This window comes from Candoia aspera, chromosome 9 (genome assembly GCF_035149785.1).
Source record: "Candoia aspera isolate rCanAsp1 chromosome 9, rCanAsp1.hap2, whole genome shotgun sequence".
Taxonomy (NCBI): Eukaryota; Metazoa; Chordata; class Lepidosauria; order Squamata; family Boidae; genus Candoia; species Candoia aspera.
Genome location: NC_086161.1, coordinates 23,657,249 through 23,684,413, shown reverse-complemented (window position 1 = coordinate 23,684,413; position 27,165 = coordinate 23,657,249). Strand labels below are relative to the sequence as shown.

The following is a 27,165-nucleotide window of genomic DNA, read 5'->3' as shown; positions in this document are numbered from 1 at the left end:
ATGGGTGCTCTGTTTGGAATCAGCGGTACAGATTTTGGCACATTGAGTGACATGCCCTTGAACTACATGTTTAAGGACGAAGTGAAAGCGAAAGCAAACCAACCCTATCCAGAAATATAAGACCACAGCCGGAAGCCTCTAACTCTGCTTCTGTGTGCGATGCAGCTCCGCCTGTTCTGGAATGTCCTCCCGTTGATTGCGGCCTAAATCCAGAACACTTGTGCTGTGGCCTCCAGTCCTCAAAAGACCGGCAGGTCAGTCCTAGGCAAATGTAAGTTATATGTGGCGACCTCAGTCCAAAAAGAAATCGTTCACCTCTGTTTTGGCAATCTTGTTTATTTATTTATTTGAGTTTTTGAATACAATAAAAACATAATAGAATTAAAGATGAGAAAAAGAAAGAAAAGTGAAAGAAAAAATAGGATTCTGACTTCTGCCCTTCTTTCCATCTAGTAGTTGCCATCTTAACTCTTTCCCCTCCTCCCTCTTTGACCCTTTCTAGTCCCCAAATCCAAACATAATCAATTCTGTCTTCTCTTCTTCCAACGATATAAGTAACAATATATTCAATCCATACAAGGTTTCCAGTCTTTCAAAAGAGTCTTTATCATTTTTTCCCTGACTTTGTTTTGGCAGTCTTGCGTGATTTGGGGCCATAGTTTGCAAGGGTGAGACCCCCAGAATCAGGAAAGGTGGACAACCTTTGTCATAAGAAAACTGGATGAGCTAAAGGAAATTCTTCAACTCATGTTGACTTTGTGGAGACTCCCACATAGAACTCGCCAGCAATACAGAAGTGGGAAGCGACGGCCTTCTTTCAGAATATTTTTTTGACCTCCCAGTCTGGTGATCCCCATTTTCAATGAGTGTGCTGCTTGCGCTAACTCCTAAAAAAACGAGATGAAATGAAATGGAAAGAGGCTAAATCTGATACTAAATTCACACCTTCAACTTCCTCCTGCCTCACCCATGAGCAGCCAGCAGAGAGCGCTCAGGAGCAAATTCTAATTTGTGGATTCAGAGGCCATCTGAACTTCTGTGGTTGAGAAGAGCTGCAGAGGTTCAGAAGGGGACTTTGTGGCTGGAACGGAACAGAACTGCACGGGAGCAAAATGACGGTTTGGGGGCAAAGTTGAACTCCTCTGTGTGGACAGCTGATGTTGTGAGCTGCGAAGTTCCCCAGAAGTTTCATTTCCACTTAATCTCCTCTTGTAACAACAGTTGGTCTGCCAATCTATATGTAGAGCAAAAGTCAATGAGTTTAAATTAGCAATGGAAACTTTAGGTGGGGTGTGGGGAATGTGGCTTTAGCCCAACTGAGTGAGCCCAGTTTAGTGAGTGTGGAAGACTTCTCTTCCTTTTGCTGGATGCCAGCTGAGAAATCTGCAAGTGGGATAAAAACTGATGGTGTGGCTGTGTCTAATGTGGAGGCTTCCCTTGCATCAAAAGTGGGGAAACAGCTTTCCAGATGTTACTGACTGATAATCTCCAGCAGCAGCCAGATGATGGTTACAGTGGCAAAATTAAAGCCATTCCTCTTTTGAACTTAATGCATATAAACCAAGGTGGGGCTTTGATTGTGGAGTCATGGCTGCTTTCCTGAATATTTTGACCCCCCCCCCCAATCCTCCATGGATGTCCTGATGGCTCTCCCAATCTGTGAGCAAAGATGTCGTAGAACTGAACATCCGCAGATGGGCAAAAGCTTTTGGCCAGATAAAGGGCTCCATGATCTCTGCCGGGGGGGCGGGGGTCAAAGAATGTGTGTGTCTGACTGATGACATCACCACACAAGCTCTTCTTCTTTTACGAGTGTCAGAGGGGGTGGAGCTTACGGCACAAGCCTGCTTTTGTCACTGTGATGAAAGAAAGAGGCTGCAGACACCCCTGGCTACATGAAAGGCTTCTGTGCGAGCATAAACACACCCCTCAGAAGTGGGCACTTCAAAACAAACCATAATAAAAACAATATAATACAATACATAAAATGGCACGAGAGAAAAGCTGCAATTGTTCATGTCCATCGCTTGGCAACCAAACCAGGATTCTCACAAAGCCGCCTTTACTCAGATTTCGTGCAAGGAACGGGGGTTAAGTTGCAGAAACTGCAACGGCTAGATACTTCCATTTTAGCCTTTAATTCATCTCTATTGGCTAGGGTGGGGATGTCTGAATCCTCTTGCCCACTGTTTCATGGACGTTGGAGGCGGCTTAGGTGCTGATCATCCAAGCTAATCATATTCTGCAAACCGTGACTCACCTTTTCAGGTTCAAGGAAGGCCATAGTAACATGCAAAGAGCCTAGGAAAGGGGTGGGACTGACTGACAGGAGGCCTCTGTTCCAAGCAATAATCAACTTTGGTTCTAGCACCGAGATGTCCTTGGGTCGTTGGAACTCTTTGAGAATGGTAATTAAATGTCTGCTGGATGAAAAGCAAGCTCAGAGGACCCCAGGACCCCAACAGTTCAACCCTGAGCTACATGCAGTCTCCTCTATTGCAACTGAGGTTTTGCACAGTTGGAAGGCCCCAAAACTCCGCCCTTTCTTCCTCTCCTAAATTGGTGGACTAAAATAGCCTTCGGAGTTGGACGGATAAAGTCCCTACCCATAGTCTTTAGGTCAATGTTTCTCAACATTGCTGGCTGGGGAATTCTGGGAGCTGAAGTCCACACAGCTTAAACGTGTCACGGTTGAGAAACACTGCTTCAGGTGACCTGGCCACCTTTTCATCCTTCCCCTGCAGTTCAGATTTTTGCTCTTGTTGAATTTCTGTGTCTTTTCCTGCTATTTGATGTGTATTTTCACCAAGACAGTCTATTGCTCTATGAAAACGAACCCCACCGTGTAGAAGATCTAAAACAGGTGAAGAATCCTCTCTGTTCCTTGAGCACAGCTGACAAATGCAGCATGAACGGTCCAGGCGTTTTTGGTGGACTCCACCCCCGCAATAATGTGCTCTTTCCTCTGGCTCTGCTGCAACGTAGGTCCTCTGGGTTCCTCTGCACATTTAATAACAAAAAGATGATGCCTTGGAAGCTTTCTAAAAAAATGTTCTTATTTGTAAAGCATGCCGCCTACGCAGGAAAAAGGAAGTCCACTCAGAGAAATAGCTTCCTCTCGAGCAAGCTCCTTGCCACAGGCAGTGGGCTTAGCAAAGAAAAGATCGGCTTTTCTCTCTGGGTCCAGTTCTGGAGACCCAATGGGGGACTCTCCTCCTGAGGAAGCCCCATGTGCTTCTGGTCCAGAAGTCCCCCCTTGATTGTCCTCTGCTTGTTCCTCGTGTGGGACTCCTGTCCCCAGGCTCACATTTGCTTCTCTCTCTAGTCCGCTCGCAGAGCATGATGGCAGTTGATGCGAAAGGCTCTGGCACTTGGCTGCAGTGCCCCAACCCTCTGGAGCGCCCCTTGAAGACTGGCTGGCTGAAGAAGCAGCGATCTATCGTCAAGAACTGGCAGCAGAGGTTCTTCGTACTGAAGGGGCAACACCTGTATTATTATAAGGAAGAGGAGGACCTGAAGCCCCAGGTAATGTCAGGGCTGAGGAGGAAGAGGGGGATTCTTGGGGTCAGATGCATATTTATGCTGTTGGGGTGATGGGGGAGATGGAAAGGCTGATGGGGCAGGGGTGGGAAGGGATTTGGAACAATCTAAGTGGGTATAAACACACCTTCTACCTTCTGTAGTCCTACAAAAGAGAAGGTCAATAAAGTTCTCCTGAGCCAGGAAAAGAATATAGGGAGGGACTTTGAATTGCAACCCCCAACTTCAGTTCTACTTCTCTTCAGTTCAGCCTGAAATCCGAGCTAGAGAAGAGTTGCTGGTTTTTAGCATTGTGCAATGCCAAATGACTTCAATGCTAAATGAATGAGTTGAAGAAGTAATATTTCCGAAGCCTTGGATCAGTCTGGAAAAAGTCATCTAATTTTTCTATTTTCTGGAGGCAACTTCTGGTCAAAGGCGAGCTTCAGAGAGTGGGACCATCTCTTTACAAAAGAGCTCCTTAAATGTTACGAACCATGGATGGTGTTTGTAGAGGGTGATTTGTCTAAAATAAAGTTTCAGAGTCTTCTCCTTCTGCCTAAGAGGGCTCTGGAGTATATCCAGGGTGCAGTATTTAGTCAGATTTTCAGAATGGAGATGCATGATTGTGCCATCAATTCTCAGTTGATGTCCTCCATGCTGGTGGTTGATTCTAGGTTTGGCCCAACTCGGACAACCAACTAAGCAAGCTCTATTGCCAAGGTCTCTTCCTGCAGGACATGCCGGGCATTTGGGCTTCTGAGGTGGAGTTCTGATCAGGAAATTTAATGAATAAAGTTTCAATGTTCGAAGATCTATTTCTTTCATGTTGATTGGCAGAAGCTTGAGACAAGGGATGGGAAGTGGAGTGTCCACCCTCTCATAAGGAAATACACCTTTAAAAAACCATTGAAACAGGCACAGATACATGTTATTTGTCATAAAAAGGGCTTATACTTTTTCTGTCCGCATCCTGCCATCTCTTTTGACATTTATTAGAGCTTTTTGCATTCCCACAGTTTCAAGACAAGATCTGTACCCCTTCCCAATATTTGCTTGGCCAAGATCCTACCTAGTTTACCCAACCTTCATGAAAAGATTTAGTAACCCTAAATATTCTTAGCAATACAGCAGTAGAGTATTGCTAGGGCAGGTTCAATTGATACCAGGTTAAGGGGGACCCTCCCCCACTTCCATAGCTATGGAAATCAATTATATCCATCGTTAAACATGTGATTTATGCTGCACAGAGACCCATAAGTACCGTTTGATAGTTTAAAATGAGTTTATCTGAGTATTATGCATGGGGCTGGGTTCTGTCCATGCACATGCCCGTTATTTTTAATAATTGGCAAATTTAATATTTATTTTCATTTGCAAATAAAAGTATCATTGAGTCAGTAAAGTATCAATAGTTTTATCTGAGAGTCAGCCTTCCCCCATGTACATGTTTATCAGATTTGGTGTATTTTTCCTCATGTTCAGATGATAACAATGAAATTGAAAATGAATGTGGTACTTTGGGCACCATTTGAAAACCTGTGTAAATTATATATGGGTTTTAACTGCTGGCTCCCTTTCCATCTTTTATGCTTCACAGAATTACATATAAATGCATTCGAGTGGAAATGCCTCTGCTTTAGAATTGTGATAGAATTTATACGAAGATTCGTATTTATAAGTAATTGTAACACGATCCCAGTGAAAATAAAAATAGTAGTATTTGCACGTTATTTCCTGAATTTCAGCGCTTCCTCCGAATGGAACATTTCCAGCTGAAAGAACTCGGACTGTCTTTCCTTCTAAATGGTTTTTTTCTTTCTTTCTTGGAAAAAAGGATAATTTGAGAAGTAGCAGAAATTCCAGGAGGACTGCAGAATGCATCAGCGAGGTGAAGGTATAGGCCAGTGTTTCTCAACCTTGGCAGCTTGAAGATTCAGCATGGCTGGCTGGGGAATTCTGGCAATTGAAGTCCACACATCTTCAGGTTGCCGAGGGTGAGAAACCCTGGTATAGGCTAAGAGGGGAAAACCCTGGTTTTATATCCCCATTCAGCCATGCAGATTCCCTGGGTGGCTATAGGTCAGTCACCCTCTCTCAGCCGCGTTTGCCTCACGGGGGCTTTTATCGGGGGGCTAAAACGAAGGGAGAAACCAGGGCAAGCTGCTTTGAGGCCCTGGAGAAGAAACGGGCTATATCTTATATATGAACTCAATAAATAAATAAATGGGCTATAAGTTACATATAAAAAAGGTGGGATTATTATTATTATTCGAATTTGAATGCGTGTGGACAAAGAAATCCACTGTTACACCAATCATTATGGGAGTTCTTGGGGAAATAGCTAAAGGACTCCCTTGATTTTTGGAAATTTTGAGTTTATCGGACCTGAACACCCCAATTTTACAAAAATACCCCCAAAGCCCTGCTTGGAAGTGCTTTTATTCTCAGATGCTGCCTTAATAATTTTTAGGTCATTGGTTAGGACTTGAATTATTAGGCTTCCACCAGTCTTAGACTGTGAATCTAATTGTAGATTACCAATACCAATAATAATAATAATTCAAACCCTAGATAAATGAAAGGGGTAGACGGCCTGCATTGCATGCAGCTCCTGAACCATTTTTCTGCAGCTCCTAGGCTCTTTGCAAATAGAACACAAAATTTCAGTTGACACGATAGCTGAACTTTGGCCTTAAATCCCAGATTTAACCCTAAGTGGTGCTATATAACTGATTGGTTAAAAACGGGCATCCATAACTTCATTTTGTTCCATGAACAAGTCCTTCAAATGGCACCTTTCCTGAAATCTTGGTAAAACTTCCTTTCTGAGAGAAGCCCCATGCTGGCATCTCTGGGCTGCAGATCTCTTGCACCTACTAGAGAGTAGCAAAGAGATACAGAAATCTTTGACTCTTGGATGCCCTCAGGGTTGCTTGGATCTTGCATAATAATCTTTTGCATAATTAGGTGAACTCATTTGGAATCCAGCAGGATTACTGATCCTTATCTTCTTATCTAATGACCTACAACCTTTCTGAGTGGAGGACAGGATCCCAATTCCAGAATCTTTACCCAAAGCTGCTCTTCTTTGATGGCATCCTTACTCCCCTATGCTCCTGGCCCACACGCGGTAACCTCCTGTCTCAGGAGAGCCACTCTGCCGCCAAGTGCCGAAGAACAGAGCCTGCTCAACAGCTGGCACTTCTAAGCCACGCGTGGTGGTGGTGGTGGGCTGCTTCTCTGCTCTGCTTGAGGCATCCTGTTCTCCATCTTCCTCCACCTCAATTTGCTTCCTGTCTGCAAATTTCCCTTCTCAGAAGTTCACCCACGTGCTTGCCTTCTCACCGCAGCCCTGCCCATCAGCTGCGCCACTCACCCCTGCCCGTTTCTGGTTTCCTATAGCAGGAAGGGCTCAACCCATGTTGCTTTCCCCCCTTCTCTACTCCAGGGTCAAAAGCACAAGAACTTGCAAGCCCAAGTCACGAGGCACCTCTCTGGCTTCGCCCCATGACTGGCCTGACTCATCGTGTTTGGGGTGGGCAAGCTCCTTTGTGGCTCAATAGGAAGGGCTGTTTCTGTTTTCAGAAGCATTTGGAGATTTCGCTAGCAATGGAGTAAGCCACCATTTTTAGCTGGGGTGTACTATGCCGAGATAGGTTTTTGTTCAGTTTGCCTGCCTCCAAATGGACCTGCTCTAATTTTGCATTTTTGAACCAAACTGAACTCCAGTTACTGCTTGAAATTCACGTGGTTCAGAATTTTGCAGTGCAGTTTATTAATACCCAAAAAAGATATAAAAGGAAATCTGCAAGGCATGGTCAAAAAAGTCAAGATGTAGCCATGATGGTGCAATCAAAGCTCTGCCTGTTTTATATGTGCCCTATTTCTAGGACATGAAGCATCTTGCCTACACCACATGCTTGCGAAGTCCAGATGTTTGCATGTTCACATGGTTATACAGTTTTGTCTAAAACAACACCCAGAACGCCTGGGTGTCCCAAAAGTGAATTTTTCTGGGTATCATCCTGCCTCTGTCTTTGTTCAAGTGAGTCTAGTCCTAGTCCTAGTCCTAGTCCTAGTCCTAGTCCTAGTCTAGTCTAGTCTAGTCTAGTCTAGTCTAGTCTAGTCTAGTCTAGTCAAGCTTTGGTCATGAGAGTTCCATAAGTTTCTTCCATGTTTGCTGTTACGTTATTCATAGAATCCTGGAGGCCCTCAAATCCAGTCTTTTCCCCATGCCTGCCTAGTCTCTTCTTGAACCCTCAAAGTCTACCTTGTCCCCTCTGTGATGATGCAGAAAATCTCTTAACTTTCTTCCATGTGATGTCCCTCTATACCGAGGAAAAATGACATCACAAATCCACTCACTCATCTTTCCCCAAAGCTAAACAGCCACAGTCCTTCATTTTCTCCTTCGTATGCAGTCCCGTACTATCTTTGCTGCTTTTAACTAGCCTGCTCCAGTCCTGGAAACATCTATTTTTGGTTTGGAGAAAGTTGAGAAGAAGGTTATCAAGAACTGGAGTAAAAGGTCAAATTGGTTTGGACTGACGTGGTATGAGTCAGTGGAAGTCACTGAGGTTTTGAAGGTGTGAAGGTTTAAACTGGAGCCATAATTTGATTTGAACTGTTTTCCATGGCCACAGAATCTAGGGTCAGAAATAACAGGCATGGGTTGCAGCTATCTAGATTTCATTTGAATATAAGGAAAAACTTCCTGACAGTGGGATCTGCCCAACAGTGAGCAGTTGACCTACAGAGGCTTTGGGTTCTCCATCTCTGGAGGTTTCTGAGAAGATGGGCAGCCACGTTTCCTGGATTGTGTAAATCAGTGTTTTTCAAACTGGGCCACTTTAAGATGGGTGGACTTCAAGCAGGCTAGGGAATTCTGGGAGTTGAAGTCCACCGATCTTAAAGTGGCCCAGTTTGAAAAACACTGGTGCAAATGGCTTCTTCTACGTTGCAACGGGTTGGACTAGATGATCCTCGCGGTACCCTCCACTTCCACAAGTCTGATCTGTGCCTTTGTTGCTAGATTTAAGTGGTACGTTAAGCAACTCGTCATCCTGTATCAACACTTGACCATTTTAAAGACTGATTTTGTAGGTTACACTCTTGTGCTGCTCTTAGATGAATGTGCATTGCAAAACTCTTAAAGTTGCATCGTGTGTGTAATGTCATGAAAATACGAAGCGTGAAAATATGAAGCCGAGTTCATGAAACAACAGAGAACACCTGACTTTTCCGTAATTGTGGGGCTTGTGTTTTTCTGATGTTCTGCAACTGCCCCAATTTCTGTTTGGCTTTAGGGTTCGTTGAGACTCCAGGGCTGCGTGATCAAGGAAGTGGCTTCTGGCTGTGATGAAGGTGGAAGGTTTATCTTTGAGATCATCCCAGGTCAGTAACAGGGAACTGAACTACAGGTTGGCCTGCTCCGAACGGGGTAGCAAACACATGCTTTGATGAACCATGGTTAATTGAATGAACATGGAAACTTTGCTGGCTGGGAGAGCTGACATACCTTTGCTCCTTGTTCTGATGACAAAAAGATGAAAAATGACCCTTGTCCTTAGGGTATAATTCAGCGAATTACAATGGTTTGCATTTGCATAATGTGGTTTGTCATGCTTTGTTTAACTATAATTTAACGGGCCAACCACAGCTGACTGACTGCACACGACCCACTTAGCTGTAAATCATGGCTTACAGACTACTGAGCCCTAACTAAGAGTTCTGGAGGACCGTGAAAGGCCAAGCGCGTTGTGGTTCGATCATTTGTCTTCCTAGCAGAAAGAGAGAAACCGGAATTTCTATGAGTAGAAATTACCGATCCGTTGCTGAGCATAAAATCAGAAGTGCTCATGCCTTTCCTCTAGATGGCTGTATCGGCTGATGCGTGGCTCGCATTTGCCTGCTCCTTAAGTTTTCTGGTCTTAACTTTGTTTTAATTGGGTTTTAATGTGGTTTTATTGTTTTTTTTTAATTGACTTTGTTTATTGGTTGTGTTGTTTGGCTGCTTTTAATTATGTGAGCCTCCCAGTCACAAATGGGAGATGGGCATCTATACAAATCAGGAGGAAGGAAGGAAGGAAGGAGAAAAGGAAGGGAAGGGAGGAAGGAAGGAAGGAAGGAAGGAAGGAGAAAAGGAAGGAAGGAAAGGGAAAGGGAAGGAAGGTATTCTTTTTAAAAATATTCCTGTAAAGTTCTGGAAGCATAACGTGCCATCTTAAGGCTGATCATCAAGTTAGAAGCATTAATCTAATTAAACATATTATGGAAACAAGGCTGTAACATGCCTATACCTACCTCACCCATTTCTGCACGAAGGAAGAAAAATGTTGATCAAACTCTGCTCAAAATAACTCAGATGTCTGGGGAGGGAGCTGCTGCGGAGCCAGGAAGGAGGCTGCTGATGCTCATCCCCGCCAGACCTGCCTATGCAAAGGTGCCTCTTTCTCTCCACGTCTGTCATCCCTTGCTCTGAAGGAGGGACGAACAGACAAGAGACTAATAAAGCACAGTCCGATGGCTGAAGGAGGACAGTGGCATAGAATCATCAAATCCAGAGTGTACATTTGGAAGGGATCTTGGAGATCGTCTGGTCCAACCCCACATCCGGTGCAGGCATCCTGGTTCAGCTTCTAATTAAACCCCTCCAAAGTCGGTTTATCATCTGCACGCTCCTTAAAAGAGCATTAATGAGTTGAACGTTAAATTGTCAGATGGGAAGCAAAAATGTAAAATAAAAATACAGTGGGCCGTGGCTGTAGGAAAAGTGGTGACTCTCCCAGGTCACTTGGAGGAGTTGCCACAGCATTTATTGATTTAAAAGATTTGTATGGCTGCCCATTTTAAAGCCCACAACAACAGTAAAACCACAAAACCATAACAAACATTTGTCTGTTAAGCATGTACACACTTCCTTCTGGTAATTTATTTGCAGTTGTTGGAGAGCAGGAATGGAAAGGGGTCTTTCTGGGTCATGTTCAGCCTTCCCCTGCAGCTACTGCGGGAAGAATGACTGGACTTGATCCAGACTAGAGTTTGGCCTGATCAAGCACAGCTGTTACATTCTTGCAGCCTGTGGAAACCCATGTTTCCTCATTCCAGAACTGTCAGGGGTGTCCTCAGGAAATGGTCAAAAAAGTCAAGATGGTGGCCATGACAGACCAATCAAAGCTCTGCTTGTTAAGTGTGTTGCAATGCACATAAACCAGCGGAACTTTGATCACACTGTTGTGGCTGCCATCTTGACTTTTCTGACCACACCCTAAGGATAGCCTTGGTGGAGGGACAGGTAGTCCTTGCTTAATGACCACAACTGGGACTGGAATTTCAGTTGCTAAGTGAAGCGGTCATTAAGCAACTCCAACCCAATTTTATGACCTTTTTGTCAGCGGCCATTAAGCAAATTGCTGCAGTCATTAAGCGAACCATTGGTCGTTAAGTGAATCACATGGCTCCCCACCTGATTTTGCTTGCCGGAAGCTGGCTGGGAAGGTTGAAAATGGTGATCATGTGACCGTGGGACTATGCGATAGTTGTAAATGCGAACTGGTTGCCAAATGTCTGAATTGAGATCATGTGACCAAGGGGATGCAGCGACGGTCGTTAAGTGTGAGGACCACTCGTAAGTGGGTTTTTTCAGCACTGTCGTAAGTCCGAACAGTTGCTAAACAAATGGTTGTTGAGCGAGGACTACCTGTAGCTGTAACTAGTCTTGGATTTGGGAGAGACCCAAAGCTCATCTTTGCAAACAGTCTGGGGTTGTCAGGATGCCAATTTGCTACAGGGGTAAAATTTGAAGAAGAAACCGGTGTGTTCCCTGCAGCAAGAACAATTGTGGCGCTTTTTAAAGGCAACTTCCAAGTTCATCACAGCAACACTGAGAATGTGGATGACAAAGCAAAGACCATTAGAAATTATAGGTTCTTGAAAAATACGTTTAGGTAGCATTAAATGGATCATGCCCAGGTTTTAAAATAAGAAGTTGGCTCTCTATAAATGTGGAATGGAATTTGTCTCTGGGGACAAACAGTGCTGTGCTTCCCAGCAAATTGCTGTCATATTTACCTACCAATAAAACCCTGTTGGAGCACTTAGCCGAAAACACAATCAATAGACCGCATTTTCTTTCTTTTTAAAATTGTTTTATTGTATTATAAAATGCAAGTAATACTGTACACTGTATTATTTGGGTACAGTGGTGCTTGTAAACTGAAGATTATTAATGCTATGAGGATTTAGGTAATTTAAAGCTTTAAAGAAGAAGAAGTTTATGTCATGAGTACTGATGGCGAGCAGGAGGGGGCCCCTATCCAGTGGGGAAAACGCATGCGTAGTACTGAGGAGTTAAGCAGCCATTCAAAGAGACACAGATCAGACCCGCCTTGACTTTGGGGTTCATCTGTCTGGGTTTTTCCCACGCTTCTTCAGTTTGTTAGGATTTTCTGTCTTATGTAGCAGTAATAAACACTAGAGACCTGCTCCTCGTCTCAGCGTGGTTCCTGACTGTTAGGACAGTTTATATCAATATTAATTGTGTTTTCTAAAATGTTAATGTTAATAGACATACAGTTTAGCCTAACCTACCTCACAGGGTTGTTGTTGTGGGGAAAATAAGAGGTAGGCGTATTAGTTATGTTTGCTACCTTGAGTTATAGATAAAAAAGGTGGGATAAAAATCTAATGATACAGAGCTGAGTGTAACATTGATAAGCGGTTGCAAAGTGCGTTAAATTGTTATGTTATGCAATAAAGATTTCTATCTTAAGGTTATGCTTAACACCAAGGTCTCCACTGTACGGTTACTTGTTGTTTATACATGTTAGAAAATAAAAAAAGAAAACCGAAAAAAGAAAAAAGGGGAAGAAAAGCTGCTCGAAAAAATAGAGAGGTATTTGTATTCTAACTTCCCCCTTCCTTATACCTCAAGCAATTTGCTGCATTTATAAACATATAGGGGCCTTAGAAACCATACTGTGTTTATGTTGCTTTGCTGCATAATACACCTTAAAAATAATTTGCGTTTCCCCCCTTACAGGGTTCTCAGGAGACCAAACTCGAACCGGACCGGACTCTTTTGTGCTGATGGCCACTTCCCAGGCTGACATGGAGGAGTGGGTCAAGCTGCTGCGGAGGGTGGTGGGCTCCCCCCTGGGAGGTAATTACCACCATAATGATCTAGGGTGGAGCCAGGATCTTCTGGTCTGTGTTCACACCATCCACACTGACCGGACAGGTCGGAGAATGGTCCTCTTTGGATTGGCAGGGCAAGAATTTACAGCAAAAATTTCCAGGGATGAAGTCAAGGGCAATGCTGAAAGTTAGGATCTGGTGCAGATGTTCAGGATGCGAGGGCATCTTTGCAGCACAACCGTAGTAAGCGCCAAACGTGCTGCTTTTGGAAATGTGTCTTCTATAAAATAGCAAGACAAGGTTAAAAGCACCTCTGTGGAAGAGGGCTTGGTATGACTTTTAACCTTTTTCAGGAAATGTGACTTCACTTATTTCTTAGATTTCTTATGAACTATGTGGTTCATTCCTGCTTTGGGGGAAAAGCCTGACAATTAATTTCTGCAACTGCTCTGGTTCATAAACAAGCCTGATAACATTGAGAGGACTGGAAAATTACGACTTTTCGTTTGTACCCAGCACAGTCCTTGTCAATCTCTATATCCATATCAGAGCCACTCACTTCGTCTAGCAATAAATACAGCCGGATGTTCACTTTGGGGGGCATCAGCAATCACCAAAACAGGTAAAATGGGAGGAGAGCAGGGACAGGGTGAGGCTGTCAGGCCTCCCAGGCAGACCAGACCGGAAACACGGCCAGATGAGCTAATTCTACTTTATTGTAAGGCTGCGTTAACAGAATCTGGCAGGTCTGAAAGGACAAATCTCCCACTGTCTCCTTTACAGCCCGAGAAACCAGGGAGGGTCCCTCCTGAGCCTCTTCCTCCACCCATTATGCAGCTGTGCGCTATGCCCTCTCCTATCTGACCATTCCCTAGGCAGCATCTATTCTTAGATTAAAGGACAGAGGACTGCATATCAACCATCTACATTCTCTAGCTATCAAAAGGACCCAGAACTTTCTGGAGCCACTGGAACTAAGTCTGTGTATAAGTAGCAGTCCCCAAAGGAGTGACCTCTGGCTATTCTGGCTTTAACCCTTTTATCTAGACAACGGCAGCAAAATAGAGATGGAAAGGGGGACACCAGGTGATCCTTCCTCTAATTTGTGAGAAACCATTTGGTGGATGACAATCATATAACCAAGAGAGAGACAAAGTTCAAACCCTCTTGTGCTTAGTTTTCCTTTCTGCCCTAATAGACTATGTGGGCTCTTCTGTTGGAGGGCTCACCTGTCTCCATTTGTCCTCTGTTTCTGGAATGGTCAAATACTCTATCAGCTGGCCTTTCATGAACAAGTGCCCGGTAGCACAACACGCTCTGCCTGGGGAATTGAAGTCCACACATCTTACGGTGGCTGAGGTTGGGAAACACTGCAGTCAATGGTCCTGGTCTGTCATCGACATTATAAGGCTGTTGTGAAGATTATAAGACTCTCTATTGACCCCCTTGTAGATAAGAGTTATTTACCTATGTTCAACTGTGGAACAGCCTGCTTGGGGAAGGGGCGGGTTCTCCATCTCTGGAGGCTTTTACGAAGAGACTGCACAGCCACCTCTCAAGCAGAGTTCGGTTGGTTTTCGGGCACAGGGTTGGACTAGAGGATTCCAAAATTTGATGATTTTTAACTACTTTTATTACCTCACTGTTAGTATACTTGTAATTTTTAGCAAACAAACTTCATATAAGAATTTCTGCTGCAGCATTGAAGAAGCATTTGAACTTCCTTCCTTCCTTCCTTCCTTCCTTCCTTCCTTCCTTCCTTCCTTCCTTCCTTCCTTCCTTCCTTCCTTCCTTCCTTCCTTCCTTCCAGTGGTCTTTGGACAACAGCTGGGGGACACCATGGTGTATGAACAGAGGTTTGGACAGCATCTGGTTCCCATATTAGTGGAGAAGTGTGCAGAATTCATCAGGAAGAATGGCCTGAATGAAGAGGGCATCTTCCGCCTTCCTGGCCAAGACAATCTGGTGAAGAAACTGCGGGATGCGTTTGATGCTGGCGAGAGGCCCTCCTTTGACCAGTAGGTGGCCCATCTCTCAAGTTTACAGTAATAAGACTGGTGTGCCTTCCACAACTAGAGAGCCTCCAGAGGTGTGGAGTTCAATTTCCAGAATTCCCCAGTCAGCATTGCTGAGACCACTGGGAGTTGAAATCCATGGTGGGAAAGGCTGGGCTGGAAGTTCTCTTTAGCCAATCAGATTGAGGTGGGTTTTAAAATCCCACAATCCCCAACTAGAATGGGGGCAGAGCAGTGTTTCTCAGCCTTGGCGACTTTGATGGGTGGACGTCAACTCCCAGAATTCCTCAGCCAGATCTGCTGGCTGGGGAATTGTGGGAGTTGACGTCCACCCACCTTAAAGTCACCAAGGTTGAGAAACCCTGGGGTAGAGACTTATGGCAGTTGCAGTCCATAAAGTTTCTGCGAAGAATCTTTCTGTGATTATAAGCTGTCCTTTTTTAAAAAAAACAACACCCATATTTTGGTCAGCGAGGGATGCACTGTAAGAGGCGTAGAATCATAGGCATAGAGTTGATCTTTAAATTTTAGGTAGGTTTTGTGGGTTTTCTTTAAACAACCAAGTAAATATTTTATTGCTCCATGCTCACTGGTTCTTGTGTTTGTTTACATGGAAAACCTCACATCATTGCTTGGAAGCAGGGTTGAGGGAGTCTTGGGGAACACGGGTGTGGCTTACTTATTAGTAAAAGACCCTTCCTTGCATTCTATGGGACTTGTCCTGTTTGTTCCAGCATCGTAGGTAGACCATGCCACTGTTCTACATTCTGGAAGTCAGGTCCGTCCAAAATAGATTAAAGTGGAAGCGTTACCGCCTGTGAAGTTTAACCCATCCTGTTGTTGTTTTTACAGAGACACAGATGTACACACTGTGGCTTCTTTGCTTAAACTTTACCTACGGGAACTACCCGAACCAGTCATTCCATGGCCCCAGTATGAGGGTTTCCTCTTGTGTGGCCAGCTTCTGACATCTGATGAAGACAAGGTATAACATCAAACGTACCTCTCGAAACCCTACTGAAAGTCCTACTGAAATGGTTCCTCCCACTCTGTTAACATCATGAGATCATCCACCGTGGGGTGGAAGTGGGAGGCCAGAAGTGCATCTCCCTCCTTGCCCCCCCTTGGCCCCAAGTTGAACTCCAACTTAGATAGGTTTGGCATTTTGCTGTTTGATCAATGTCTACTTTCCAGCAATTGTTTGCCTCTTTCTCTCTTTCCGTCCTTGATTAGCAAGGTGTTTTGGAGAACTTGAAGATATTTCAAGGTGGAAGGTTAGATCTGGCAAAGGGATCAAGAACCATGGAAATTCAAGGCAGGGGTACCAAATTCTTCTGCCCTCCCCCCCCCGAGTTCTCATTTGTTGAGGTTTTTTTGTTTTTTGTTTGTCTTCGAGTCAGTTTTTGACTCCCTGGACAAGTCCCTGCAGTTTTCTTGGTAAGATTTCTTGGAAGTGGTGTGCCATTGCCTCCTTCCTAGGGCTGAGAGGGAGTGACTGGCCCAAAGTCACCCAGCTGGCTTCGTGCCTAAGGCGGGACTAGAACTCACGGTCTCCCGGGTTCTAGCCTGGTGCCTTTACCACTACACCAAACTGGCTCTCAGAGATAGAGTTGTATGTTTGTGTACATGAAAACCTTCCTGGGGTTCCAGAAAATATGTATATGAAATATATATATATATATATATATATATATATATACAGAGAGAGAGAGAGAGAGATACCCCAAACTGGCTCTCTTTTTAAACCCATGCAGTACTCAGTGCAATATTTCTTCTATCTTCTGGTATAAGCCAATGTGTATTCCTCCAAGAGAAGCTGGCAAATTACAAATATTCGGTGGAATTTCATGGCAGCAATCAGTGCCTGTGTCAATTAAACGCCATGCTTGTGTTCTTCTAGGGTCACCCACAGCTAGTGAAGCAGCTGGCACATTTACCCCAGGACAACCATAATCTTCTCAGTTATATCTGCCGGTACGTTCTTCTTTCAAGTCTTTGCCATTTTCAACTGAAGAACAAAACATGTTTGTTTGTTTATATATCAGATTTAGTCACCCCCATCTCACTCATGCTGCTGCTCTGATCTTCTCCTGGGAATTGGTCCTCGATGGCTGATCTTGAGACATGTGATTCTAACTGGTAGTGCCTGAATTTTTCTGAATTCATATTGCTGCGTTTCCAGCGGGATGGTCCCTACTGCTAATAAGTCATTTTCTTGCCTTGTAAGGTACAAGGAGATTACAACTGATCTTCTACACTACTGGAAAATAGTCCTTTTTCCATGTGTATATTCTATTATATTCCACTCATTCTCTTAAACCAGTGTTCATATCAAGTTGGATTTCTGGTGACTCCATAGACATCTCTGTCTTGGCAGTACTTTGGAAGTGATTGGCCGCTGTCTTCTCCTGGGATTTTTTTTAACTTCCCAGTCTGTCTATATTCCATGGTCTATGTATTTGGTCACCTGTCCAAGGACTAATCAGGCCTGACCCTGCTTTTAATCTACTTTTAATGGCAATTTTCCCTTTTTTTCTGTCTTTTTACATACATTAAAATAATTTTGGAACAGCAGTTACATTTTAAGCCTTAGGTAGTGTCAAGAACTGTTTTCCTTTATCTTCTTCATTGCTAAACAATAATGCACAGGGGTGTCTGCAGGATATGGTCAGAAAAGTCAAGATGGCAGCCATGGTGGTGAAATCAAAGCCCCACCTCTTTTTGATATACAACAAAAACAGGCAGAGCTTTGATCGTGCCATCATGGCTGCCTTCTTTACTTTTTTCCTCTTATCCTGTGGACACCTCTAATAATGCTGTCTTCAGACATGTCATTTTTGTTCGAAATCTCACTGTTGAGAAACGGCCTATTGGATAGTTCATAATGGGATGTTGGTTTATGTTACATTTTGTGCTGCATGCCCCAGTTCCTATCCCTTTCTTATTTGTTCCCCTCTTGCAATTTATGAGCCACAGGTGATGACTTGGACTCTTGACTTCAATTCCAACAGGTTCCTGCACGAAGTTCAGCAGAATTCTGTCACCAACAAGATGAATGTGGAGAATCTGGCAACAGTGTTTGGTGTGAACCTCATCAGACCCAAGATGGAAGATCCAGTGACTATTATGAGAGGTGAAACTGGAACCTGCTCCTCAAACAAGGATTTTTGTCTCTATTATGGGTCTCAAAGGGGGCAGATGTCTGTAAGACTGCCATCACTCAACCAGAGCCACTGACTTGCCCTGTATCTAGTGACCTCCAGATATGTCTGACTATAGTTCATTTTCAGCCACTGTGTGTCAACACTTTGAGATAGACCAGACTAGGAAACCAAAGTGATGCTAATGCTAATGCTACTTTTATTATTATAAGGTTATAGTAATAGAATCTTGCAAGTCTGAATGCACCTCCTGCTCCTCCCTTTATCTACAAGAGAACTAGGGAAGGTCAAGCCTGAGACACTTTCTCAAATTACATTGCTACTCCAGACTCAAATTTCTTTTATCTGACCACTGTCTTGGTTGAAGCTCTTCCTCCTGCTGCTCAAGGTTATTCCTACAGCCTATTACACTGTGGCCATCGGCTGTGAATTATTGGAGTCATACCAATCTTGCAGTAATGAATATATGTAGCTCAGGGTTGAATTGGTGGGTCCTTGAAGGTCCTCTGAGCTTGCTTTCATCTTGGAGACGTTTCATTACCAGGCTAGGTACCATCATCGGGGCAGGGAGGAGTGAGGCTTGCTGGTGGCTTGTCCTCCTAGCCTTGATTGGGGTACAGGTAGTCCTTGTTGAAAGACCACTCATTCAGTGACCGTTCAAGGTTATGGTGGCACTGAACAAGGGGGACTTGTGATGGATCCTCGTAGTTGTGGCCGTAGAAGTGTCCTGCGGTCACATGAGTGTCATTTGCGACCTTCACTGCTGGCTTCCAACAAGCAAAGTCAATGGGCAGGCCAGCAGGAGGTTGCAAATGGCGATCATGTGACCGTGGGACGTGGCAACCGTGCAGGATTCAGAGCCATATTTACGCTGCCTTGTACCTGTCTTCATTGTGGCCCCTGAAAATTCCAGATAAGTCAACTAACCAATTCAATACAAAGAATTAAATCAGCACTGAGTCACGCCCCAACCCTACATCTCACAGCTGCCTCCAACAGACCAATAGAAATGGCGAGATCAGGATCTGGAGGGGGTCCTGTCCCCCACTGCATGTTTTTGCAGCAAGGAGGAGGAAGATCTCCCAGTCGCCCAATAATAATCACAATAAAAGTACAGAAAAAAATTGATGGAGAGACACTGGGGCATCTTGGCCTCAGCAGGGAGGGGGAACAGCCAAGGAGAAGGTAGAAAGAGGAAGTAGCCATTTTCCTTCATCTTTGCAAGTTAATCTGCTTAGCTGCAGAAGAGCTGCTGAAGAGCTCCAGAGAAGACAGGGCCACGGCACCAATCTAGGTTGGTCCAGATGCTGTGTCTACAAGTTGCACGGGTATAAATGTTGGTCATCTCTTGGTAGCTATGCAGAACAGTTGCATTTTCCTGCCCTGAGCAAGCTTTGGATTAGATGACCTGTAACGTACCTCCCAAACCATACATTCCATGATTCCCCCAGAAGAAGTGAACATTGCTCCTACATTTTGCCATAACCTGGAATTTTTGGTTACACAATCCCCATTTGGGAGATCTGCTTCCATAACAAGCCTCCTGTTTTGCCTAATGGGTGGCAGGAGTTGCTCCTAGCGATCAGCAGTCTGGTTATGGGAACTGAAACCGTGAACCTCTTCCATTTACAGTCCAGATCTGATGTGTGTTCAAAGTGTTGCCTGTTGGTGCTTTCCTTGTTTCTCCTGCAGGTACTCCCCAGATCCAGAAAGTGATGACGGCAATGATCAGTGACCACAAGACGCTCTTTCCAGTACCCGAAGATGCAACGCCTTCTCCACCTCCCCCAGAAAGCGATTCCAAGAAAGCTCCAGCGCTACGTAGCTCCGTCGGTTGGGATGCAGAACAAAGGCCCCAAAAGTCCTGGCGGGAGAACAGGAGCCTGTTCCAAATTGTGAGTGTCTGCTTGACTTTTTAATCCTGTGCTTTACCTGGAGGGACCCAGGAGCATGTATCTGCCCATGTAAGCAAAAACTTGATTTTGTGCACCCATTGAAACCCCATACAAATTATAAACCAGTCATTTATTGCTGAGATTTCTGTCCCTGCTTTGGCCAACAGGTGGCGCTCAAGGAGGCCAACAAAAATAAAAACAATGAGGTTAAGCTACTACAGTATTTTAAAGACTGCTTAAACCAGCCTTTCTCAACCTTTTGGCCCTGGAGGAACCCTGGAAATATTTTTCAGGCCTCGGGGGACCCCTGCACATTCAGGCTCAAATGTAGGCCAGGAGTTACAAAATTATTATAGTCGTTTCTTGGGTGGGCCTGTAGATATGCATGAACAGTGTTCTTAAACTGAAAATAAAGTTGAAGTCCACATATCTTAAAGTTGCCAAGTTGGAGAAACACTGGAATAGTGTCTCCTTATTTCAGAGGAGGCAAGGATTGCATGCATCGTTAAGAGTATCATTAGAGTTCACCTGTCTGTGATGCCTGATAGCAATCCTCTTTTTTTACTATCATCCTCACCTTTATGGTTTTGTTTTTGTTTTTTGCAAATCTCGGCAATTGTGTCATAAGACAGTTTGCTGCTTTTGGTGGAATGTTGGCACCGCTTGAGGAAAAGTTTGCTAACTCCCCTTTTCCCACCTGCACTTGCTTTTCACAGTCTCATCACATAGCCTGATGGATTGGCTGTACCTGCCCAGGTTGATTGAGCGCACGGCTCCCTGATTGGCTAGAAATCGCCCAGATGATTAGTGTGGGAAGGGCAAGGAGCAGCTGCTGAGCACCAAAGTGCTCCAGGAAGAATGCTAGACAAGGAGAAGCACGGGAGATATGCGCACACAAAGTTATTGGGAATGTTTGATTTCCTCAAATGTGCTGGTTTTGATACAGAAACTGGTGTGACAGTAGGTTTGATGCTGCAGGGAAGGGAGATCTGCAGCTGTAGCATCCCAGGTAGCCCTTGAGCTCATTCCAATACCACTCAGAAGGAGATCAATCCAGCCCTCCTGTAAGGACCATCTATCTATTCCCTGAAGCCTATTGCTTGGGAAGAGAGAGCGAAGAAGTCAGGAAGGAAAAAATAAGTGATTAATGGACTTAAGAGGATGGCCATGGTGATCATCTCCGTGGTACTAGCTCTCTAGTTGAGGAGGAGAAATAATTAATTAACAATTAATGACTGAATGGTAAGGACTTAAGAACTTCCAAGACTTGGGCCTGGCCATGTTTATTCATCAATCCGCCTTGTCAGTGTGGGCATTGCTGCGCATCAGGTAGCTTTCTACCCTTTGAACGGCACAGAATGGAGATTATCAGAGATAGCAGAGGACTGGGTGATAATGCAGGCGATGGCTGCCTGAATTTTTTACCTTGCGTGGTGCTCCACCTTGCAAGGTGTCAAGGTGAGGCTGACCTACCTACACAGAGTGCTACTGGAGTATGAGGAGGAGCGAACTCAGTCAAACATCAGCTACAGCTGCTATTGGAGCCTACCCCATGGCCAAACACGTACAAAACGTCAGTATTTCCCCATCCTTACTGCATTCAGGGATAGCCATTTAACAGACTTGTTTTATGTAACCTGAGCCCTTCCGGAAGGGAGTGATTCGAGGATCCATTTGTAGGGTTGTGAGGAATATGCCAGCCCTTTGTAGGGTAAAGTTGATCAGATCTGCTCTAAGTTAGGCTTTGGCCTTGGGCAGGACCTGTGGGAGCTGGGCTGGCTCAGTTATGGGGGGGGGGGAGTTTGATCCTGTGGAGTCCTTGGTGCTCTCTGAGCTTGGTTGTTTGCTTGCAGACCTTTCATTACTGCACAGTTCAACCCTGAGCTACATATATTCTCTTCCATTGGAAGTTTGATTCTGTTGGGCCTGAGGAAGTAGACAGGATTCTCGTGGTTGTTAATTCAGCCACCTCTATGTCACTCATGGCTGGTTAAGGCTGTCTGGGAGGGGATGTGTGGCTGGGTCTGGGTGGTGGTTAATTCCTCTTTTGGGGGGGGTGTCACCCTGTCTCTTAAGGAGGCAGTGGTGCATCCCCACCTCAAGAGGCCATTGCTGGATCCTACCATTCTGGAAGGTTGTAGAGAAGGTGGCTGCACTGCAACTTCAGGGCTCTGGAAGAAGTGGATTATCTGGATCTCTTTCAGTCAGGGTTCAGGCCTGGGTATGGGACTGAGAGTGGCCTTGAGACAGTGGCTTCTGTAATGCCCAGAAGCAATTTGGTCAGTCGAGGCAGAGAAGAGTTGGCTTTGCTTCAGGAAAGTATTTTTGACCGAAGCTTCATCAAAGGGAAGCATCTCTTCAAAGCTCAGCACGCCCTAGGTGGTCAGATGGGGGAGTGGTTAGCTCCCCTTGTGCTATTAAGGATATACAGCCTCTTCCATGCATATTAATTGGGGCATGAAAATCAGCAGGGCTGCTTTGTTATATCTAATATGGCCCTGTATTCTCTCATATACTTGGTTTTACTTTTAGAAAGATGATCTAGAAGCTTCTAGCTCCAAAATAAGTGACAGCTTGGTTCCATCAGCAGAAGATAAAGGAGAACCTCAGCCTAGAGATGCTCTGGGAATACGGACAACACGAAAGAGGACTCAGACGCTTCCAAACAGGAAATGTATTGAGAACATTTCTTCCAACAGGTGGAACCAAGACATAGACAGAACGGACATTTTCAGTAGCAGCTTTTGGTCGTCATCATCATCATCATCATCATCATCCATGGTCCAGCCCAGTCCTAGTTCTCCCTCAGGAGGTCACAAAAGAACATTGTCTCAGGGAATTTCTAAACTGTTTGGTTTCACACAAGCCTCAGACGCTGGCAATCCCTGCAGTTTGGGGCAGGGTGCTACGACTCAGCCTCACAACAGCTCTTCAAGCCAGCTTAGAGATGATTTTGGAAAGTGTTTGCAAAAGAATGACCCTCCCAGGTCGAGGCAAAATGGCACCGTCGTTCTGGAGCCCCCTGCTGAGGAAGACACCTTGTACCCAGAGGACCCGGCATTGCTTAGGAAGATGATTGTGGAGCTGAAAAAGGAGATGATGACACAAAAAAATAGCTATGAGGAGCAAATCAGAAGGTAAGGTAAACACCTTGGCTGACTCAGTTTCTCTCCCCAACCAACCAACTGTATGTTGACAATCAGTAAATCATATTCTGCCTCAGAGACAAACTGATTCTTCCTGCCACACCACCCATTCCTTTCTCTAAATCCTGCCAGAAAAAGATGTATTTATGAGAATTTGCTTACTGCCGTAAAGTTGGTTTCTTGCTTTGGTATTTATCAGTTGGGCAAGAATGGTTGGATTTATTTATTTACGGAGCTATAACTCACCTTTCTATCAGTCTGAGAACCAAGTGGGCATACAACAGCCATAAATAGATAGACTAAACACTGGCCGTTCATGCATCATTTTAGAGACTGGGAGAAAGCTATTTCTAAAAGTGGCTTATTGCATCCTTCCCCATTGTGAGCATGGGCCATGCTGGCCGGGAACTATAGGAGCTGGAGTCCAACTCCTCTGCAAGGTGCTGCGTTTTGGGATAGGCTCTGTTCAGCCAATCCTGAGTAACAGCTTGGATGCGGCCTTTGGACAGAGATTTTAGGGAACTGCTGCTTGTTTCAGCATAGAAGGAAGCAGTGATTTACATGGGCAACTAAGCTTGACTCATCAGTGTCACCCATGCTGCTGTTTCTATTAAGAAAGGGGTGGGACCAATGAAGAATTCAGACAGAACTGGTTCACACGTAACGCAAAGCCACAGTGTGCTTTGGTTTTGGCTTAGCCGAACCAGCAGCCCCACTTTCATTATAATTCAGTGTTACACATAAACCAGTCCCCTATGGGCTTGTTCAACAAACCATGGTTTAAAAATTCCAGTTTAACATTATGCGTGAACCGGATAATCCCTGTCACATTTGTTACCTAACGCAACGTGAGAGAGATGTCATTCATTTCACTGGGATGTTAAAGGGAGCTGAAATGAACGGGGGGAGGGGGCTGTGAGGAGGCATATTAAGACAGGAGTGCAAGGGAAATATGTTAAGCTTTGCAGAGGCAGCAAGAATGCATGCACTGACCATCAGAGATTTCATTGCCATGTTTTAGTCGTGCATTCTGTGGGTGCTGTCAGGATGGGTCACAGTTTGTCCAATTCCACTGGAGATTCAGTTGGCTTTCTAGGAGCGATGCCCAACAGGTGATGTTCTGTGAGTCAAACCTATCTGCTGCCTACCACAAGCTTCTCAAGCTTCAGGTGGCCCTGACCAAGGGTGGTGACCCCAGCTTTTCTCCCTCCCTCCCCACCATACACTGGTAGGTGACACTTGCTGCTTTGAATCCCATTTGACATCATTGCTGTTCCTTTTGCAGCCTTGAGAAGGAAAACTTTGAAGTCTGGACCAGAGTGGTACGGCTTAATAAGGAGGTTGAACAAGAACAGACTAAATCTGCAGAGCTGGAATTGGAGCTCCAGAAGCTTAAGCATTCCAGGGGGTTCAGTGAGGAGACCCAACACCTTGAAGACTTGTTGAAATCCAGAAGCCAGTTGCCCGCAAGAACTGAGCAGAGGACAGGGTGTGCAAGCCAGCTGTGACTCCTTTCTGTCAAAGGAGTGTTGCACTTGCTCTTGTGTAAGCTAGTAGATTCTGGTGGGTTCACCAAGACTGAGACCCATTCTCTTAAGTTGCTTCATTCTGGTGGCTCTATGTTTAAATGCTTTTTCATCTAGGGACATTTCTTCCAATTCTGAATGATTAAAACAAAAACAAAGGTGTCTAAAGTAACTAAACCTGCTATCTAGCTTTATGTTTTTCCCTCCTGGTCTTTGCATTCTGTGTGATGTCTATTTCTGTCAGTGCAGTGCAAGGTTCAGCTCTTGTTTAATCCCACCAAACTTTTTTGACTCTGTGGCCTGGCTTGATGGAACCAACCTTCTGGTGGGCTCACACAAAAAAAATATAATGAAGCTATTTTGGCATCTGAGTGGCCTGAGATTTGCAAGGGAGAAGCAGTGGTTGGGGGAACTGAAGCTCCAGTTCAGTTTTTAGATATTCCCCCATTTGAGATCATTTATGGCTGTGAACTTGTACTCCAAATTATTATCAACTTAGCATCCTCCCCATATTTCCCTAATATTGCTTGGGCACAAAGTACAAAGTTTAATAGTTTGTCCTTTATTATGACCAAAGTCTCTCTTGAACAGGTCCAAAGAAGAATAAACTTGAGGGTGTGAGTCAAGCTGACATTTTTGGTCTTTTGTGACTGAAGCTGGCCCTCACTAAGGTTTTGAAAGAGTGGCAAGTTATTGCTTTTCACAAACTAAGACCAGAAATAACAGGTGGAAGTTGAAGCTACCTAGATTTGATTTAAATGTAAATTCCTGAAGGTAAAATCTGTCTAATGGTGGAACAGTCAACCTGTGGAGATGGTGGTTTTCTATCTCTGGAGGCTTTGAAGAACATGATGAACAGCCACCTCTCACAGATGGCTTAATTTGTTTTCCTGCTCATTGTGGAGGGTTGGACTAGATGATCCTGGTGGTCCCTTCCACCTCCACAATTCTATCTACATTGGGAAGAGTATCCCATGGTTTTCCTGTCTCAGGAGCCAAAATGACAGTGCTGGTTTGGGCATTAGATATCCTGATGAGATTGTGATGGGGTCCCTTTTGCTGTCCCACCTCAGAAAGCAAGCTGTCTTGGACCGTCCCTGCTTATCCTGGCCTAATTTTGGATCATTGTTTGCAGTATGATGTGGATCTTTATAGCAGCCTCATGTGAAATGGAGCAGGAAAAAAAATCAAGAATAAAAGCACCTTAGTTATCTTAAACTGAAGCTGACTTTCTGTTCCTGTCGAAAAGCAATGTTCCTGCAAAGGAGAAATATACTGACCAAAACAAGTCCATGGTATGAGAAGCATTTTGTGTGGTTTCAAACTTGTCCTTTTTATGTGGAGCTGGAATTAAAAGAAAAAATTGTCCGGTTTTAAAATTAGGCAAATACGCAAGACTTGGAAAAAGTTCAAACCTTAAGGGTAACTTTAGGACTTTCACTTTTAAAAATGCATGTTTGAAAACATAAAATGTTGCTGCAGATATTTTGGATATTAGTTGGCACAAAACAATGAACCAAGGTTCTTTTTGGGTTGGAGTGTAACCCAGAGACAAAACAAAGTGATGGCCAGTTTTAACTGACATTAAAGTTATCTCCTCTTTGGAGAAATATTATTTCATCAAAAGATCAAAGTGTCATGGGGGATGCTAAAATTATCTCCCCTCGCCGCCCTCTCTGGAATGTGATCTGGGACTTCCTCTGTAAAATCTAAACTAGATGGTGCATTAATCTGCACTTGCTTGATCTGCGCTGCTTCTGCAACTTACTCATTTACTCTAATGGTATGATGTGGTCCAGATGGGGACTACTGCGTGCAAAGGGAGGAATGCAAGATTCAAACCCTGATCCGAGTCTGCTTAGCTTTTTTCAAAATCAGCCATGGTTTCTAATGTAGCTGGCCAGTGAAGTGTTAACATGGTTAAGTCTCCACTGTGTCAAGCTCCTCTTTGCTTCACGGACATGTCTGTGTATTTATCTTGGCAACAATACCAAAGTTCAGCATTAGCTGAACACCCCTCACAAGGATCAAACCCAAAAAAGCGCTGGAAAATATCAGCCTCCTGGCATGATGTAACAGATGCTTTCCCAGAATGATTTGAGAGGCAATAGAAATCTATAAACATCCAACAAATTCAAGTAGATTATCAATGGTCCTCTGAGTGAGCATTGGTTGTGGGCATTTGGTTCTAGTGAACACAGAAACAGCAGATTTGACATATGGATTGCCAAGTTTGGTTTCAGATCTACTCCAAGGAAGCTCTCTGAATGTCTAGCAAATTGTCAGCATATATTCACTGATTCAGGGCATTACCGAAAAGTCATTTTCACCAGTACTGAAGTGGTTGGCCAATTCATTCTTCTGAGATTTTTTGCTAATTCAATCTAAAGTCCTGCCATGATCTGATGGTGTCTCACCAAAGTACTAACCAGGTCTAATCTGGTTTTAGATCAGCCAGGGTTGTCTAGGTGCTGTTAGTTGATAGCATTTAGAATTGTGTGGGTAATTTCAATCCACAAGACTATTTATGCTTGACTTGCTGAGGGTCAGAGAATCTAGTGGCTGATGCAAGAACAAAGATCAGTGAGTCAGTGAGAATTTCTCTACCAGCAGCATACTTTTCACCAAGCCAAATAAAGCCAACTTTTAGATATTCATCAGGGATCAGTAAATTTGCCCAGTTTGGGTTTTTCACTTTTGCAAACTGCTAAATTTCAGTTTGTGTATTGGTTTGAAGGTGGACATGGCAGTTAAACTACTTTCTT

General features: G+C 44.3%; 1 protein-coding gene across 2 annotated transcripts in view; it reads left to right on the top strand.

The window, feature by feature from the left end:
* Positions 1-25,242, top strand: part of ARHGAP25 (Rho GTPase activating protein 25) — a 29,244-nt gene extending 4,002 nt beyond the window's left edge. The window contains exons 2-12 of one of the 2 annotated variants that reach the window (XM_063311567.1): positions 3,326-3,525; positions 8,829-8,916; positions 12,563-12,682; positions 14,468-14,675; positions 15,525-15,657; positions 16,573-16,646; positions 17,684-17,805; positions 19,526-19,728; positions 22,261-22,865; positions 24,160-24,363; positions 24,992-25,242. In XM_063311567.1, coding sequence (XP_063167637.1) covers positions 3,326-3,525; positions 8,829-8,916; positions 12,563-12,682; positions 14,468-14,675; positions 15,525-15,657; positions 16,573-16,646; positions 17,684-17,805; positions 19,526-19,728; positions 22,261-22,865; positions 24,160-24,363; positions 24,992-25,007 — 1,973 coding nt within the window. In that variant the 3' untranslated portion in view covers positions 25,008-25,242. Of the gene's footprint in view, positions 1-3,325; positions 3,526-8,828; positions 8,917-12,562; positions 12,683-14,467; positions 14,676-15,524; positions 15,658-16,572; positions 16,647-17,683; positions 17,806-19,525; positions 19,729-22,260; positions 22,866-24,159; positions 24,633-24,991 lie in introns of those variants that run through there. The other variant, XM_063311566.1, reaches the window with a different exon arrangement.
* The last annotated feature ends 1,923 nt before the right edge of the window (positions 25,243-27,165 follow it).